This window comes from Salmo trutta, chromosome 7 (genome assembly GCF_901001165.1).
Source record: "Salmo trutta chromosome 7, fSalTru1.1, whole genome shotgun sequence".
NCBI classification, from domain to species: Eukaryota; Metazoa; Chordata; class Actinopteri; order Salmoniformes; family Salmonidae; genus Salmo; species Salmo trutta.
Genome location: NC_042963.1, coordinates 32,011,241 through 32,029,680, shown reverse-complemented (window position 1 = coordinate 32,029,680; position 18,440 = coordinate 32,011,241). Strand labels below are relative to the sequence as shown.

Genomic DNA, 18,440 nt, shown 5'->3' with positions numbered 1-18,440 from the left:
GTCTGAGTGTTGGAGTGTGAAAATTGTGCCATCTGGTTTGCTTAATATAAGGAATTTTAAATGATTTGAACATTTATTTTTGTTACTTAAGTATTTTTAAAACCCAAATACTTTTAGACTTTTACTCAAGTAGTATTTTACTTGGTGACTTTCACTTTTACTTGAGTCATTTTCTATTAAAGTATCTTTACTTTTACTCAAGTATGATAATTGAGTACTTTTTCCACCCCTGAGTTCCAGTGAAGGGAAATCTTTACGATACAATGGCATTCTAGACGATTCTGTGCTTCCAACTTTGTGACAACAGTTAGGGGAGGGCCCTTTCCTGTTTCAGCATGACAATGCCCCTGTGGACAAAGCGAGGTCCATACAGAAATGGATTGTTGAGATCGGTGTGGAAGAACTTGACTGGCCTGCACAGAGCCCTGACTTCAACCCCATCGAACACCTTTGGGATAAATTGGAACGTCGAGTGCAAGCTACGACTAATCGCCCAACATCAGTGCCCGACTTCACTAACGCTCGTGGCTGAATGGAGCCAAGTCCCCGCAGCATGTTCCAACATCTAGTGGAAAGCCTTCCCAGAAGAGTGGAGGCTGTTATAGCAGCAAAAAAAGGGGACCAATTCCATATTAAAGCCCATGATTTTGGAATGAGATGGTTGACGAGTAGACCACATACTGTACATACACAAAAGTAAGTTCAGACCCTTTGCTATGAGACTGGAAATTGAGCTCAGGTGCACCCTGTTTCCATTGATCATCTTTGAGATGTTTCTACAACTTGATTGGAGTCAACCTGTGGTAAATTCGATTGATGGGACATGATTCGAAAAGGCACACACGTGTCTATATAAGGTTCCACAGTTGACAGTGCATGTCAGAGCAAAAACCAAGTCATGAGGTCGAAGGAATTGTCCGTAGGATTGTGTCGAGGCACAGATCTGGGGAAGAGTACCATCACATTTCTGCAGTATTGAAGGTCCCCAAGAACACAGTGGCCTCCATCATTCTTCAATGGAAGAAGTTTGGAACCACCAAGACTCTTCCTAGAGCTGGCTGCCCGGCCAAACTGAGTAATCGGGGGAGAACCTAATGGTCACTCTGACAGAGCTCCCGGGTTCCTCTGTGGAGATGGGAGAACCTTCCAGAAGGAAAACCATCTCTGCAGCACGGAAGCCGCTCCTCAGTAAAAGGCACATGACAGCCTACTTGGAGTTTATTAAAAGGCACCTAAAGAACTCTGACCATGACAAACTAGATTCTCTGGTCTGATGAAACCAAGATTGAACTCCGTGGCCTGAATGCCAAGCGCCACGTCTGGAGGAAACCTGGCACCATCCCTACGGTGAAGCATGGTGGCGATGTTTTTCAGCAACAGGGACTGAGAGACTAGTCAGGATCGAGGGAAAGATTAACGGAGCAAAGTACAGAGATCCTTGATGAAAACTTGGCCCAGAGCGCTGAGGAACTATAGACTGGGGCGAAGGTTCACCTTCCAACAGGACAATGACCCTAAGCACGCAGCCAAGATAACACTGGAGTGGCTTCGAGAAAAACCTCAATATCCTTGAGTGGCCCAGTCAGAGCCCGGACTTGAACCCGATCAAACATCTCTGGAGAGACCTGAAAATAGTTGTGCAGTGACGCTCCTCATCCAACCTGACAGAGCTTGAGAAGATCTACAGAGAAGAATGCGTCATTGTCCTGTTGAAAAAAGGTGCGCCTCGAATTCGAAATAAACCACAAAGTGTCACCAGCGAAGCACCCCCACACCTTCTCCTCTGCGCTTCAAGTTGGGAACCACACATGCAGAGTTCATCCGTTCACCTATGCGTCTCATCAGGCCTTCATGGACTCATCAGACCAAAGGACAGATTTCCACCGGGCTAATGTGCATTGCTTGTGTTTCTTTTCCCAAGCAAGTCTCTTCTTATTATTGGTGTCCGTTAGTAGTTGTTTCTTTGCAGCAATTCGACCATGAAGGCCTGATTCATGCAGTCTCTTCTGAACAGTTGATGTTGAGTTGTGTCTTTTACTTGTACTCTGTGAAGCATTTATTTGGGTTGCAATCTGAGGTGCAGTTAACTCTAATGAACATATCCTCTGCAGCAGAGGTAACTCTGGGTCTTCCTTTCCTATGGTGGTCCTCATGAGAGCCAGTTTCATCATAGCGGTTGATGGTTTTTGAGACTGCACTTGAAGAAATGTAAAAGTTCTTGAAATGTTCTGCATTGACTGACCTGCATGTCTTAAAGTAATGATGGACTGTCGTTTCTCTTTGCTCATTTGAGCTGTTTTTGCTATAATGTGAACTTGGTCTTTTACCAAATAGGGCTATCTTCTGTATACCACCCCTACCTGGTCACAACACAACTTATTGGATCAAAAATGCATTCCAGGTGATTACCTCATGAAGCTGATTGAGATAATGCCAAGAGTGTGCAAAGCTGTCAAGGCAAAGGGTGTCTACTTTGAAGAATATAAAATATATTCTGATAGTTCTACAAAACAATTGGTTACTACATGATTCCATATTTGTTATTTCATAGTTTTGATGTCTTCACTATTATTCTACAATGTAAAATATAGTAAAAAATAAAGAAAAACCCTGGAATGAGCAGGTGTGTCCAAACTTGACTGATACTGTATGTAAATGTGATATTTCAGGGGGGTTTTTTCCAATCAATTTGAAAAATTAAAAATTTTCCACAAAAAGTGGAAAAAGTCAAGGGATCTGAATACTTTCCAAATGCACTCTACATGAAGGCAGGGTAAAGTGGCTAGGCATCAGGATAAATAATAATGAGTGTAATAAAGAACGGAGTAGCAGCAGCGTCAATGAGGAACACACTGATGACTTCACTGCTGTGGGAGCCAATGAGAGTGCTTCCTGGGCCCTGTGGGAGCCAATGAGAATGCTTACCTGGGGTTTGTGGGAGGGGAGAGGGAGGAAGGAAGTGAGAGACAGAGCACTGGGCCATGAGTGGACTTGCTCCCCCTACATCAGACCAGGAAACCCACAAAACCCTACACGCTACTCTAGAGGGAGACAGAACGATGCGGAGTATGATGGAGAGGACATTGGAGCCGTTATTAGAATTTATATTACTGAGAGTGAGACAAAGGGGGAGTGGGGGGTACTGAGAGTGAGACAGAGGGGGGGTGAGAGACAATTACTGAGGGTGGGAGAGAGAAAGAGGGAGAGACAATCAGTTTTTTTTAGGAAGAGAGGCACAACAAGGGGGTGAAAAAAAGAGCAGCTTAGTTATAAAGAGATACTTTCTGTGTCAGGTCAAGATGTGGCTGTCAATAATCCAGAACAGGAATTCCCATGAGGACCTAATGGGCCTGAGACTGATAGACACCTCACGCACAACCTGCCCCAGGTAACACACAAGCACACGCATAACCTCCCACATATATACATTTTTGTTAGGCATTGGAGGGTGGTGTATGATTCTGGGCTGTATGTGTCTCTCTCAGGAGGGTAAGAAGATCAGACAGAGACTGGAGCAGCTGAAGAGGGAACACTCCTATGTCATGCAGTCTAAACGAGACAGTTAACACACACAAGTAATATGTAAGAGAGACAGGTAACAAGACTGGTGTCAATTTACACCTCTTACCCATTCTTTATTCTCCCTCCTCCCAGGAATACAGCAGGCTATAAGGAGCTGCTGGGTCCAGTGGAACTCCACAGCACAGAGAGATGACACTGCTGACTCACTCAGGCTAGCCTCCAACACTAATATACTATCACTACCCATATAGCGATGCCATTACTACACATCTATGTCACTAGAATTCTGATCGGTAAGTCCTGCTCTGGCTGTTCCCCCTCAATCTGTCAATTGCTATACTACTACCCACCCCGTTCACTTGCCTGGCTGCAGTTCAGGAATTCTTTTAGTGTATGCATAAGATTCCGCTTTCCTTTAATTAAATACAGTGGACTTCAAAGAGCTCTACTTTTTTTTTTATTAAACTGTCTGTCATTGGCTTAAATACTGTAGCATGCTGGTAAGTGGATGAACAGATGCAGAGAGCTGATGGTGACAGAGTTTATTATACAGTTCAATTGTCATCCTGACAAACATGAGCATCAACAATAATATCACTTACTAAATAAAGCCTGTCTGTTGGTCTGTAGCATGTTCCTCCAGTGGCCTATTTCATATTTACAGTGACAGTCACATGACTACATCTCTACAGTCTAAAGTAGCCTCCTATCATCTCCATCTGCACTGATCTCACAGAACTGGGCAGGAGAAAGGAAATAGGGCAGACTATAGCTAAATGTTTTGAAACTGGAAATGAAAGTGTTTTTTTAGGTTGTGATCAAAACATTTTCTAATTTGTGCCAACTTAACATGACCCTGCTGTTTTGTCCCATTAGTGCAGATGAAGGACAGGAATTTGGATAGGAAGGGAGGAGGCAGCTGAAGAGTACTGAGATGCAACCGTGCACAGGGGATGGGGTTGTGGCTGGTATTTACAGAGCTAAGGGAATGGAAGTTGGAGATGGCATGTGACAGTTCTACTGGTATGGAGAGTTGTATATAATACAGAGGTTTGGGGTTGAGGGTTAAAAAGGTGACATGGTCAAGGTGGGAGAAGTTCAACAAATTCAGATGTTTTTATCTTTAATTGAGCATAAACATGAGGTCATCACTCACACTGCCACTACACACAGAATACATACTGCTATGAGTAGAGACGCCAGCAGCTCACACACACACACACACAGAGAGAGAGCCTTGCCTGAGTTTAGAAAGAGGAATAGAGTATGCTACTCAGACAAAAGCTCTGTGGTCACACGCACAGATGCGCAGAAGCACACAATCCTCACGCAGAAGAGAAACATTTTTTTCTGACTGAAAGGTAAATAAGCCTAAAGACTCAAGCTATGTGATTGGTGGAGATAAATCTGAGCCAGGAAGTCCCCAAGTAACTCAGTGATGAGAGCGAGTTTGAGCTTACAGAAAGTGATGCAATCACTTCCTGTGTGGCTCAGCAGGCTGCCGTGTAGGCCAGGGGCTATGGTAGGCCTGTGTTAAATGTCTTTTCAGCATGCGCTGATGTGACTAAGACTAGACTACGACACTGAAGCCTGTTAGAAGATAAATGAATGTATTTTTCCAGACAATATTTTCATTTTATACACAAGGTTCGCAAATGACGTTTCCAAAGACAGCTGTACAGCCTAAAATCCTAGGATGTCAAATGGCCACCACACATCCAGCACAGCCTGCTGACCACACCCACACACTCTGATTGTGGAATGAAGAGGATGGAGGGTCCTGATGGGACCTGGGGCAGGGTGCAGTAGGGAGGTGCCCTTCCCTCACAACAGATGGGCACATAGACTGGAGAGAGGGTTGACGGGGTGTGTGTGTATATTCAGTCTACTGGTGGGCACACTGTACCCCTGGACCATGCGGCCCCCCCTCCTCATCAGAGCTATCGTTGTAGGCCTCCCTCCTGGCCCCCGCTGACCCCTGACCTCTGACCTCACAGTCCTGGAGGTCAACCTCCTCTGCCTCTGACGAGATGACTGGTCCATCTGCACGTGCAGGCAGCAGGTCCTCCAACTCCTAAACACACACAGGTTAAACACACATTCTGTAAATGACGTACACAAAGTAAAGGTTAAGACAATGTGTGATGCACCAGACACCTTAGGAGGGCTAATTGGTTCTCAGAGGTACTCACGGTGAGTTTCTCAGGGCTGATCCAGTTGTTGTCAGGGAACTGGACATCAAACTTGATGAACAGATCTCCCTTCTCAAATGGGTTCCTGTACTGAGGCATACCCTCTCCTTTCACCACCCGGATACAACCTGACACACACACAATGATACAGGGCAAGCAAAATAGATAAAGTTAAAGAGCGACTGCCCCTAAAAAACAACTTCTCGTTTTGAAAACATCCTATTTGGCATCGATAGGAGTCAGAATTATCATGTCAAAATGTACTACAAAGTAGAAGTATGATCATAAAGTCATTCTCCAAAAAAATGGTACGTCACGGAATGAAGGGTACCGTAAGTGTTCCTTTGGTTGGGTTTATTTAAATCCTGCCCACAGCTGGCAGCACACAAGTAATCATGAATTCGGACCGCAACTGCATGCGACCCGATTGTAATGACCATGGTCAATTTGTATTTGACATCCCTATGGGGCAAGTTAGGGACCATAAGTAAATTACAGTGTACATGGGACAATATTTTAAAATGTCAATAGCTCCAAATTTCAATTATTTAAACACCTCAAAACCATCTATAAATTGCAGAAATATCGAAAGCATTTAAAAAGATGTGCAACATGACAATATTGTCCCATTTTGCTATTTATTGACGGTCACTAACTAGCCCCAGAGTTAGGCTACCCAATGTCAAACCAACTTTGCCATGGTCGCACACCAGCCAGCTGAAGCTAATTGGCGAAAGAATTTGGCTAGCACTAGCAAGCCTAAGTGACTTCAAGACACAAGACCTGGTTAGACTGTTCAAGTTATAAGCGTGAGTGAATACTGTGTGCTGTACAAACGCTTGCCACATCGGAACACACACACACACAGAGACACCCACATTAAACCACCCCCCCAAAACAACTCTCGTTTGACTTCAGTCATGGCTGCTGCATTTCTTAATGGCCAAGCCAAAAAACTAGGACAAATCAGGAAGTTCAGGCCCCCTTTAAACTTGAAGCGGTGTGTGTGTGTTGTGTAGTGGTGTGTGTTTACCTGGGTCTATGACCTTGCCAGGGGGATATTTGACGGCGAGCTGGCGTCCATCAAGGTGTGTGACCGCCAACTGAAAGCCACAGAGAGCTTCCACCAGGCCGATACGCTGGGTCATGTGGAGGTCATGGCCATCACGACGGAACTCCTGCAGAACAAAATCAATAATTAACATTTTATCAGTACTTTGACCCAACCTCTCGGCGAGAGCGTTTCAGGATTGTCTCAAACTCAGGAGATGGGAATTGAGGGCCACCTTCAGAGAGGAAGCTAAAACATTTTGTCACTGGCCGGCTACCACCCAGACTCTACCGTCCACCTTAGACTGCTGCCCTGTGTACATAGTCATTGATTCTCTGGCAGTAAGCATGCCAATTGCACAGTCCCTCAACTTGAGACATCTGTGACATTGCGTTGGGTGATAACACTGCACATTTTAGAGTATTGTTCCCAACACAAGGTGCACAGGTGTTACGACCATGCTGTTTTATCAGCTTCTTGATATGCCACACCTGTCAGGTCGATAGACTATCTTGCCTAAGGAGAAATGCTCACTAACAGGGACGTAAACACATTTTGGCACCACATTTGAGAGAAATAATATTTTGTGCATATGGACAATTTCTGGGATCATTTATTTCAGCTCATGAAACCAACCTTTTACATGTTGCATTTATATTTTTGTACACACACACACACACACACACACACACACACACACACACACACACACACACACACACACGTCAAAAGTTTGGGCACACCTACTCATTCAAAGGTTTTTCTTTATTTTTACTTTTCCACATTGTGGAATAATAGTGAACACAAACTATGAAATAACACATATGGAACATTGTGGTAACCCAAAAATTGTTAAACAAATCAAAATATATATTTTATATTCTTCAAAGTAGCCATCCTTTGCCTTGATGACAGCTTAGCACACTCTTGGCATTCTCTCAACCAGCATCAAGAGTTAGTCACCTGGAATGCATGTCAATTAACAGGTGTGCCTTGTTAAAAGTTAATGTGGAATTTCTTTCCTTCTTAATGCGTTTGAGACAGTTGTGTTGTGACGAGGTAGGGTTGGTATACAGAAGATAGCCCTATTTGGTAAAATACCAAGTCCATATTATGGCAAGAACAGCTCAAATAAGCAAAGAGAAACAACAGTCCATCATTAATTTAAAACATGAAGGTCAGTCAATACGGAAAATTAAGAACTTTGAAAGTTTCTTCAAGTGCAGTCGCAAAAACCATCAAGCGCTACGATGAAACTGGCTCTCTCTCATGAGGATCACAGCAGTTACCTCTGCTGCAAAGGATAAGTTCATTAGAATTACCAGCCTCAGAAATTGCAGCCCAAATAAATGTTTCAGAGTTTAAGTAACAGACATCAACTGTTCAGAGGAGACTGTTTGAGACTTGCTTGGGTCAAGAAACACAAGCAATGGACATTAGATTGGTGGAAATCTGTCCTTTGGTCTGATGTGCCCAAATTACAGATTTTTGGAGCCAATCGCCATGTCTTTGTGAGATGCAGAGTAGGTGAACGGATGATCTCTGCATGAGTGGTTCCCACCGTGAGGCATGGAGGAGGAGGTGTGGGGGTGCTTAGCTGGTGACACTGTCAGGGATTTATTTAGAATTCAAGGCACACTTAACCAGCATGGCTACAACAGCATTTTGCAGCGATACACCATCCCATCTGGTTTCCGCTTAAATGGGACTATCATTTGTTTTCAACAGGACAATGACCCAACACACCTCCAGGCTGTGTAAGAGCTATTCGACCTCAACCCAACAGATGGTTTGGGATGAGATGGACCGCAAAGTGAAGGAAAAGCAGCCAACAAGTGCTCAGCATATGTGGTTGAGATAATGCCAAGAGTGTGCAAAGCTGTCAAGGCAAAGGGTGGCTACTTTGAACAATCGCAAATATATTTTGATTTGTTTAACAGTTTTTGGGTTACTACATGATTCCATGTGTTATTTCAGAGTTTGCCTTCACTATTAATTCAACAATGTAGAAAATAGTACAAAATAAAGAAAACCCTTGAATGAGTAGGTGTGTCCAAACTTTTGACTGATACTGTAATGTAATGTGTGTATATATACACACACAAATATTTATTACACACACACACACACACACACACACACACACACACACACACACACACACACACCTTCAAATTCGGCTATTTCAGCCACACCCGTTGCTGATAGGTGTCTAAAATCAGCTCAGTGACTCAACGTGGCACAGTCATAGGATGCCACCTTTCCAACAAGTCAGATCACCATGCGCATTGACAAGCTCCGGCTGGAGTGGTGTAAAGTTTGCCACCATTGGACTCTGGAGTAGTGGAAACGCGTTCTCTGGAGTGATGAATCACGCTTCACCATCTGGCAAAACTGGGTTTGGCGGATACCAGGAGAACGCTACCTGCCCGGATGCATAGTGCCAACTGTAAAGTTTGTTGTAGGATGAATAATGGTCTGGGCCTGTTTTACATTCTTCAGGCTAGGCCCCGTAGTTCCAGTGAAGGGAAATCTTAACGCTCCAACATACAATGACAACTTTGTAGCAACAGTTTGGAGAAGGCCCTTTCCTGTTTCAGCATGACAATGCCCCCGTGCACAAAGCGTTGTCCATACAGAAATGGTTTGCCGAGATCGGTGTGGAAGAAATTGACTGGCCTGCAGAGCCCTGACCTCAACCCTATCAAACTCCTTTGGGATAAATTAGAACGCCAGGACTAAATCGCCCAACATCAGTGCCCGACCTCACTAATGCACTTGTGGCTGAATGGAACCAAGTCTCCGCAGCAACTTTCCAACATTTCGTGGAAAGCCTTCCCAGAAGAGTTGAGGCTGTTATAGCAGCAAAGGGGGATCCAATTCTATATTAACGCCCATGATTTTTGAATGTGTACATGTATGCATCTATACACACACCAAAAAAAGAAACGTCCCTTTTTCAGGACCCTGTCTTTCAAAGATCATTTGTAAAAATCCAAATAACTTCACAGATGTTCATTGTAAAGGGTTTAAACACTGTTTCCCATACTTGTTCAATGAACCATAAACAATTAATGAACATGCAGCTGTGGAACGGTCGTTAAGACACTAACAGCTTACAGACGGTAGGCAATTAAGGTCATAGTTATGAAAACTTAGGATACTAAAGAGGCCTTTCTACAGACTCTGAAAAACACCAAAAGAAAGATGCCCAGGGTCCCTGCTCATCTGCGTGAACGTGCCTTATGCATGCTGCAAGGAGGCATGAGAACTGCTGATGTAGCCAGGGCAATAAATTGCAATGTCCGTACTGTGAGACGCCTAAGACAGCGCTACAGGGAGACAGGACGGACAGCTGATCGTCCTCGCAGTAGCAGACCACGTGTAACAACACCTGCACAGGATCGGTACATACGAACATCACACCTGCGGGACAGGATGGCAACAACAACTGCCCGAGTTACACAAGGAACGCACAATCCCTCCATCAGTGCTCAGACTGTCCGCAATAGGCTGAGAGAAGCTCGACTGAGAGCTTGTAGGCCTGTTTTAAGGCAGGTCCTCACCAGACATCACCGGCAACAACGTTGCCTATGGGCACAAACCCACCGTCACTGGACCAGACAGGACTGGCAAAAAGTGCTCTTCACTGACAAGTCGCGGTTTTGTCTCACATGGGGTGATGGTCAGATTCGCGTTTATCATCAAAGGAATGAGCATTACCCCCCGAGGCCTGTACTCTGGAGCGGGATCGAGGTGGAGGGTCTGTCATGGTCTGGGGCAGTGTGTCACAGCATCATCGGACTGAGCTTGTTGTCATTGCAGGCAATCTCAACACTGTACGTTACAGGGAAGACATCCTCCTCCCTCATGTGGTACCCTTCCTGCAGGCTCATCCTGACATGACCCTCCAGCATGAGAATGCCACCAGCCATACTGTTCGTTCTGTGCAAGACTTCCTGCAAGACAGGAATGTCAGTGTTCTGCCATGGCCAGCGAAGAGTCCGGATCTCAATCCCATTGAGCACATCTGGGACCTGTTGGATCGGAGGGGGAGGGCTAGGGCCATTCCCCCCCAGAAATGTCCAGGAACTTGCAGGTGCCTTGGTGGAAGAGTGGGGTAACATCTCACAGCAAGAACTGGCAAATCTGGTGCAGCTGGTGGCCACACCAGATACTGACTGTTACTTTTGATTTTGGCCCCCCCTTTGTTCAGGGACACATTATTCCATTTCTGTTAGTCATATATCTGTGGATCTTGTTCAGTTTTATGTCTCAGTTGTTGAGTCTTGTTATGTTCATACAAATATTTACACATGTTAAGTTTGCTGAAAATAAATGCAGTTGACAGTGAGAGGATGTTTATTTTTTTGCTGAGATATAGATATATATATAATTTTTTGGGACTATGACATTGCTTGAACTGATGTTTCTTTATTTTGGGGATGTTGTATTGTTTTGTATTGTTACTGCACTGTTGGAACTAGAAACAAGCATTTAGCGGAAACTGCAATATCTGCTAAATGTGTTTGCAACCAACAAAATTAGATTGAGAATTTCTGAACACTTCACTCCGAGTGGTTTCCTGAGCAGTTTATTTAAGTCTTTGAGTACTCTCTGCTACAGTGTATGTGCATTTTACCTCATGCTCCTTCTCCTGTAGGACCAGTAAGATGTCTCCAGGCTCAGTGCCTGGGGCTTGGTCAGCCTCTCCAGTGAAGCTTATTTTCTGGCCATGCCTCATGCCTTTATCAACATGGACCTCCAACAGCTTGGTCTCCTTGTTCACCTTACGACCCTCACACTTCTTACAGCGGTCCTTCTCACTGATCACCTCCCCTATACAAAACACAAACAGATTAGTTTCCTAACAAAAATGTTACTTTTTATAGTGTATTCATTATTGCAGACCACGTGTGTGTGGTCCTACCCTCTCCGTTGCAGTCTGTGCAGACTGACTGCATCTGTTGGACCATGCCAGGAGCCAGCTGTCTGATCATGATCCTCATGCCTCTCCCTCTGCAGGCCACGCACTTCTGCACCGCCCCCGCCTTACCCCCGGCACTGGAGACGGACCAGAGAGAAGAGAGTCAAGTATCACATTAAACTAATTATATATATATATATATAGTTAAAGGGGCAATCAGCAATCACACCTACATTCATTTTTGGACTTGTACCCATTGATTCTAAAATAATATAACTTATAAATGAACTTAGTTCAATTGTCGTATCCCATCACAACCCAAAATATAACCCTGTTTTACAAACAAAGTAAACAAACAAACGGTATACAGCTTCAAAATATGGTAAAAACTATACATTTTTATTTCATGAATGTTAAGTCCTGCATCCATAGCTCTGTCCACTAAGGATATTTATACAGAACAAAAATAAAAACGCAACGTGTTGGTCCCATGTTTAAAAACTTTTCCATATGCACAAAAAGCTTACTTCTCTCAAATTTTGTGAAGAAATGGGTTTACATCCTTGTTAGTGAGCATTTCTCCATTTCCCAAGATAATCCATCCACCTGACAGGTGTGGCATATCAAGAAGCTGATTAAACAGCATGATCATTACACAGGTGCACCTTATGCTAGGGACAATAAAAGGCCACTAAAAATGTGCATTTTTGTCACAACACAATGCCACAGATGTCTCAAGTTGATGGAGCTTGCAATTGGCATGCTACTGCAGGAATGTCCACCAGAGCTGTTGCCAGATACATGAACATTAAATTATCTACCATAAGCTGCCAACGTTGTTTTAGATCATTTGACAGTACGTCCAACCGGCCTCACAACCACGCAAGTTGGACTTCCACCCAGGACTTCCACAACCGGCTTCTTCACCTGCGGGATTGTCTGAGACCAGCCAACCAGACATCTGGTGAAACTGGGTTTGAACAACCAAAGGATTTTTGCACAAATTGTCAGAAACCGTCTCAAGGAAGCTCATCTGCATGCCCGTCGTCCTCACCAGGGTCTTGACCTGATTGCAGTTCGGTGTCGTAACCAACATCTATGGGTAAATGCTCACCTTCGATGGCCACTGGAGAAGTGTGCTCTTCACAGATCAAGCCCGGTTTCAACTGGTACCATGCAAATGGCACACAGCATGTACGATGTCATGTGAGCGAGCGTTTTGCTGATGTCAGCGTTGTGAACAGAGTGCCTCATGGTGACGGTGGGTTTATGGTATGGGCAAGCATAAGCTACGGACAACAAACACAATTGCCTTTTTTTATTGATGACATTTTGAATGCACAGAGATATCGTGACAAACTCCTAAGGCCCATTGTCATGCCATTCACCATCACCTCATGTTTCAGCATGATACTTGCGACATGGGGCTGTGCATTATCTGCACACAATTCCTGGAAGCTGGAAACATCCCAGTTCTTCCATGGCCTGCATACACACCCACTGAGCATGTTTGGGATGCTCTAGATCGACGTGTATGACAGCGTGTCCAGTTCCCGCCAATATCCATCAAATCCGCACAACCATTGAAGAGGAGTGGGACAACGTTCCACAGGCCACAATCAACAGCCTGATCAACTCTATGCGACGGGGATGTGTCGCGCTGCATGAGGCAAATGGTGGTCACACCAGATACGGACTGGTTTTCTGATCCACGCCCATACCAACCCACTTGGTATCTGACCAACAGATACATATCTGTCAGAGTATGTGAGCGGAATTGAAAATGGAAATCCCGCTCATGGAGCACTTCACTGCTACGGCGCACCACGTCCTTTCCAACCACTCTGACAAAAACCACTCCGAGCTCAAAGAAGAAAAAAAATTGCAGCTCCAAATTCAATCCCTTCATTAAAATCACAATTTATCCAACACCTATCTATTTTTGTGACTACCTGGACCTTTCATTTATTTTAAGTATTGAAACAAAACCATATGATTTGAATTAAAAGTATTTTAATAAAATGGAAAGGTGAATGTAAGAAGTGCTCAGAACTTCAAATAGGCTACATGTCATATTAAAACAATCTAAATAGGTCAGGAGCCAGACAGGTAGCCTAAGAAGGAACAAAAATGAATTATTTAGGCTATAGCCTACAAAGAAATACATTGTGATGAATTGTGTACAGATGAAGCAGATGTTAAGCTACATGACTGTTTTGCTAGCACAGACTGGAATATGTTCCGAGATCCCTCCGATGGCATTGAGGAGTACACCACATCAGTCATTGGCTTCATCAATAAGTGCATCAATGACGTCGTCCTGTGCGTACATACCCCAACCAGAAGCCCCAACCAGAAGCCATGGATTATAGGCAACATCCGCACTGAGCTAAAGGGTAGAGCTGCCGCTTTCAAGGAACAGGACACTAACCCAGAAGCTAATAAGAAATCCCACTATGCCCTCCGACGAACCATCAAACAGGCAAAACCACGCTGATCCTCAACACAGGGGCCCCTCAGGGGTGCGTGCTCAGTCCCTTCCTGTACGCCCTGTTCACTCATGACTGCACAGCCAAGCACGACTCCAACACCATCATTAAGTTTGCCGATGACAACGAGACAGCCTATAGGGAGGAGGTCAGAGACCTGGCAGTATGGTGCCAGGACAACAACCTCTCACTCAATGTGATGATTGTGGACTACAGGAAAAGGAGGACCGAGCACACCCCTATTCTCATCGATGGGACTGTAGTGGAGCAAGCTGAGAGCTTCAAGTTCCTTGGTGTCCACATCACCAACAAACTAACATGGTCCAAGCACACCAAACAGTCATGAGGGGGGCACAACAAAACCTATTCTCCCCTGAGGAGACTGACATTTTTTTGGCATGGGTCCTCAGATCCTTAAAAGGTTCTACAGCTGCACCATCGAGAGCATCCTGACTGGTTGCATCACTGCCTGTTATGGCAACTGCTCGGCCTCTGACCGCAAAGGCACTACAAAGGGTAGTGCGTACGGCCCAGTACATCACTGGGGCCAAGCTTCCTGCCATCCAGGACCTCTATACCAGGCGGTGTCAGAGGAAGGCCCTAAACATTGTCGTGGACTCCAGCCACCCTAGTCATAGACTGTTCTCTCTGCTACTGCACGGCAAGCAGTACCGGAGCACCAAGTCTAGGTCCAAGAGGCTTCTAAACAGCTTGTACCCCCAAGCCACAAGACTCCTGAACATCTAATCAAATGGCTACTCAGACTAATGGCTACTCAGACTGGGGTGAAGGTTCACCTTCCAACAAGACAACTACCCTAAGGACACGGCCAAGACAAGGCAGGTGTGGCTTTGGGACAAGCGTCTGAATGTCCTTGAGTGGTCCAGCCAGAGCCCGAACATCTCTGGCGAGACCTGAAAATAGGTGACCAGCGATGCTCCCCACCCAACCTGACAGAGCTTGAGAAGATCTGCAGAGAAGAATGCGAGAAACTCCCCAAATACAGGTGTGCCAAGCTTGTAACGTCATACCCAAGAAGGCTTGAGGCTGTAATCATTGCCAAAGTGCTTCAGCAAAGTACTGAGTAAAGAGTTGAATACTTCATGTAAATGTAATATTTCCGTTTATTTTTAATATATTTGCCAACATTTCTAAAAAAACAGTTTTTGCTTCATTATGGGGTATTGTGTGTAGATTGTGGGGGTGGGGGGGAACTAGAATCAATTTTAGAATAAGGCTGTAACATAACAAAGTGGATAAAGTCAAGGGGTCTGAATACTTTCCAAATACACTATAGGCTGTGACATAGAATTAAATACAAATTAAACAACAAATGCCTTATTAGTGCCTTTTAATTAACTTTTTAGAAACACGAGTTTGGCCAGTCTGACTTCAGGCTCATGCGATGGAGCCTAGAGAGCAGGCCAGCAGCGATGCATGTCTTTTCAGATTCCACAATGGTTCTTTAGTTGTGGACACTACATCACCGCACTCGCTCTCTTGGTCCTCATCTTTGTAAGTCACCTTAATTTTGCAAGTGTGTGTTTTTATCTGTTTCTTTATGAAAATATTTAGCAAACTCACTGACAGTAGTTAAAGAAAAGGGCTATATCAGCACTTGTTGGCTGACCCTCACTACATATTCGTCGCCAAACCCACTGGCTCCAGCTCATCTATAAGTCTTTGCTAGGTAAAGCCCCACCCCATCTCAGCTCACTGGTCACCATAGCAACCCCCACCCGTAGCACGTGCTCCAGCAGGTATATTTCACTGGTCATCCCCAAAGCCAACACTTCCTTTGGCCGCCTTTCCTTCCAGTTCTCTGCTGCCAATGATTCGAACGAATTGCAAAAATCACTGAAGCCTTATATCTCCCTCTCTACCTTTTAGCATCAGCTGTCAGAGCAGCTTACCGATCATTGCACTTGTACACAGCCCATCTGTAAATAGCCCACACAACTACCTCATCCCCATATTATTACTTACCCTCTTGCTATTTTCACCCCAGTACCTCTACGTGCACATCATCATCTGCACATCCATCACTCCAGTGTTAATGCTAAATTGTAATTATTTAGCCTCTATGGCCTATTTATTGCCTACCTCCCTACATTTGCACACACTGTACATTGATTTTTCTATTGTGTTATTGACTGTACGTTTGTTTATGTGTAACTCTGTGTTGTTTTTGTCGCACTGCTTTGCTTTATCTTGGCCAGGTCGCAGTTGTAAATGAGAACTTGTTCTCAACTGGCCTACCTGGTTAAATAAACATGAACTAAAAAAATAAAAATTAAAAATCAAATAAAAACACAAGTAGACTACAAATGCATGGTGAGCCAGCCATGCCCTAACCTCGTGAAGTGAGCACTACTGGAGCAAAATTGGTGCGGGCGAAAAGGTCAACGCTCCAGCTCCACTCACATACTCTATCTGTAGTCCCAGACATGTAAAATCCACAGATAGGTCCTGTTTCAATTGACTGATTTCCTTATATGAACTCTAACTCAGTAAAATATTTGAAATTGTTGCATTTATATTTTTGTTCAGTGTATTTCAAAAAGTGTAGTAGCTCAGCAACTACCAACATTGATCTCCATGTGAATTACATTATTTTAAAGTGTGTGTGTAGACTCACCCATTGCAGGAAGCACACAGGACATTCTTGCTGAGTTGTAGTTTGGTTGTTTTACCATTGTAGAGGTCTTCCAGTGAAACTCTGTTAGACAGGTAGGCAGGGTAAGGCATAACTAAAATAATATGTCTGGATGAGGACCATAGATGTGAAGGGAGAATAACTGTCACTCACTTGAGGGGGTGCACCATGTCCTCGCCTCTCCTGCGCCCTCCGTTGCGTCCTCCCCCTCCGCGTCCCTGCCCCCCCATGAAGCCAAACAGCCCCCCTCCAAAGATGTGGGAGAAGATGTCATCCATGCCAGCCCCTCCACCACCTCCCTCCCGCAGCCCCTGCTCTCCATAGCGGTCATATAGCTCCTTCTTTTCTGGATTGGTCAGCACCTCATACGCAAAACTTATCTCCTTAAACTGGGAGAGATGGGGGGGGGGGTCATTAGGGAGGAACCTGCCATTGTCCATCATAACTACCTCCCACAGACATTCTACTTCATCAGGTGACATTTTTGATACTGTTAACTTTAAATCCACATGAACAATCATCACATTGTTGTCTCAGAGATCCTCTCATCTCAATAGTCTAGGTTTCCTCTCCTTCATCTGCACTGATGTTACACGGGACAGCTGATAGAGATGCAGAAGAAGATGCCAGTTGGGGCAGTGCTGCAGATGAACCAAAGGAGACCAGGAAAGAGTGTGCCTCAACAGACTAGCTGGTGCACTCTTGCTCTGGAGAGGAGGCCATTTGAGTAATACCAAAAGCGATTGATACCAGTCTCTGTTACTGCACAATACAGATAGGCCCATGTGATGGTACTACCATGACTAGTGGTCATGATGTGGCTTGATCAGTGTTATGTGTTGCTGCTGTGAATCGTTTTGTGTGTGCTATGTCATGTTGTGATTGTGTAACTGCATGTCTCTTACCTTGTCCCCGGCATCTGGGTTCTTATCTGGGTGAAACTCTTTGGCCAATTTGCGATATGCCTGAACACAAGAGAGACAGACCTACATTATCAGTCACTGTCTGGGAGTGCGTTGTTGTAGGGCCAATATTTTCTAACTGCGTAGCTTTACGCGGCTGCTGCGGCAAGAGAAACACTTGGTGAATCTGAAAATATTCTAACGTTACCTAGCTAGCATGCTTAACAAAATCATCCTCCTCATGACAATCCCTAGTAAAATAGCAATCTGTAGTGTCTGTCAAAAACATGACGACAGTGTAACTAACAATAATATATATATATATAGTTAGCTAACATTACCAGACAAATTAGATAAATCCCGAGCTCATTATGTACTAGTTGGCTAAAACTAGCAAATAACATACCTAGTACCTCTATATGGTTTTACTCTGCCAGCTTTGTTTTACTCACGCCAGCTAGCGCAGCATCTTACGCTAACGTTAGCTAGCTACTGCAGCTAACTTCGCCCAGCAGTCTGCACTGCCTAGCAACGATCGGCCGCTGCCTGTGCTTCGTTTCTATGCGAAAGGACGGTAGGCCTAGTTTCTCATGTATAAAATACATATAACCAAATTCCCAACAGGTAGTTAACTAACTAGTTAGCTGCCTTAAATCGCGCTTTTGAAATCAGAGAAAGACTTGCTTTTCATTAGATATTTG

The 18,440-nt window shown here is 44.5% G+C and overlaps 2 protein-coding genes across 2 annotated transcripts in view; one reads left to right on the top strand and one right to left on the bottom strand.

Annotated features, from left to right (window-relative positions):
• The window catches only part of kcp (kielin cysteine rich BMP regulator), a 53,762-nt gene extending 49,800 nt beyond the window's left edge, over window positions 1–3,962 (top strand). The window contains exons 53-55 of the mRNA XM_029758604.1: window positions 3,294–3,388; window positions 3,486–3,575; window positions 3,655–3,962. The gene's annotated coding sequence lies outside the window, so the exon portion shown is untranslated. The remainder of the gene's footprint in view (window positions 1–3,293; window positions 3,389–3,485; window positions 3,576–3,654) is intronic.
• Window positions 3,963–4,049: 87 nt separating this feature from the next.
• The window catches only part of LOC115197250 (dnaJ homolog subfamily A member 2), a 14,710-nt gene continuing 319 nt past the window's right edge, over window positions 4,050–18,440 (bottom strand). Inside the window, exons 2-9 of the mRNA XM_029758616.1 lie at window positions 17,743–17,802; window positions 16,991–17,226; window positions 16,820–16,900; window positions 11,696–11,829; window positions 11,408–11,604; window positions 6,748–6,892; window positions 5,715–5,842; window positions 4,050–5,596 (exon numbers count right to left, since the gene is read on the bottom strand). Coding sequence (XP_029614476.1) covers window positions 5,408–5,596; window positions 5,715–5,842; window positions 6,748–6,892; window positions 11,408–11,604; window positions 11,696–11,829; window positions 16,820–16,900; window positions 16,991–17,226; window positions 17,743–17,802 — 1,170 coding nt within the window. The 3' untranslated portion in view covers window positions 4,050–5,407. The remainder of the gene's footprint in view (window positions 5,597–5,714; window positions 5,843–6,747; window positions 6,893–11,407; window positions 11,605–11,695; window positions 11,830–16,819; window positions 16,901–16,990; window positions 17,227–17,742; window positions 17,803–18,440) is intronic.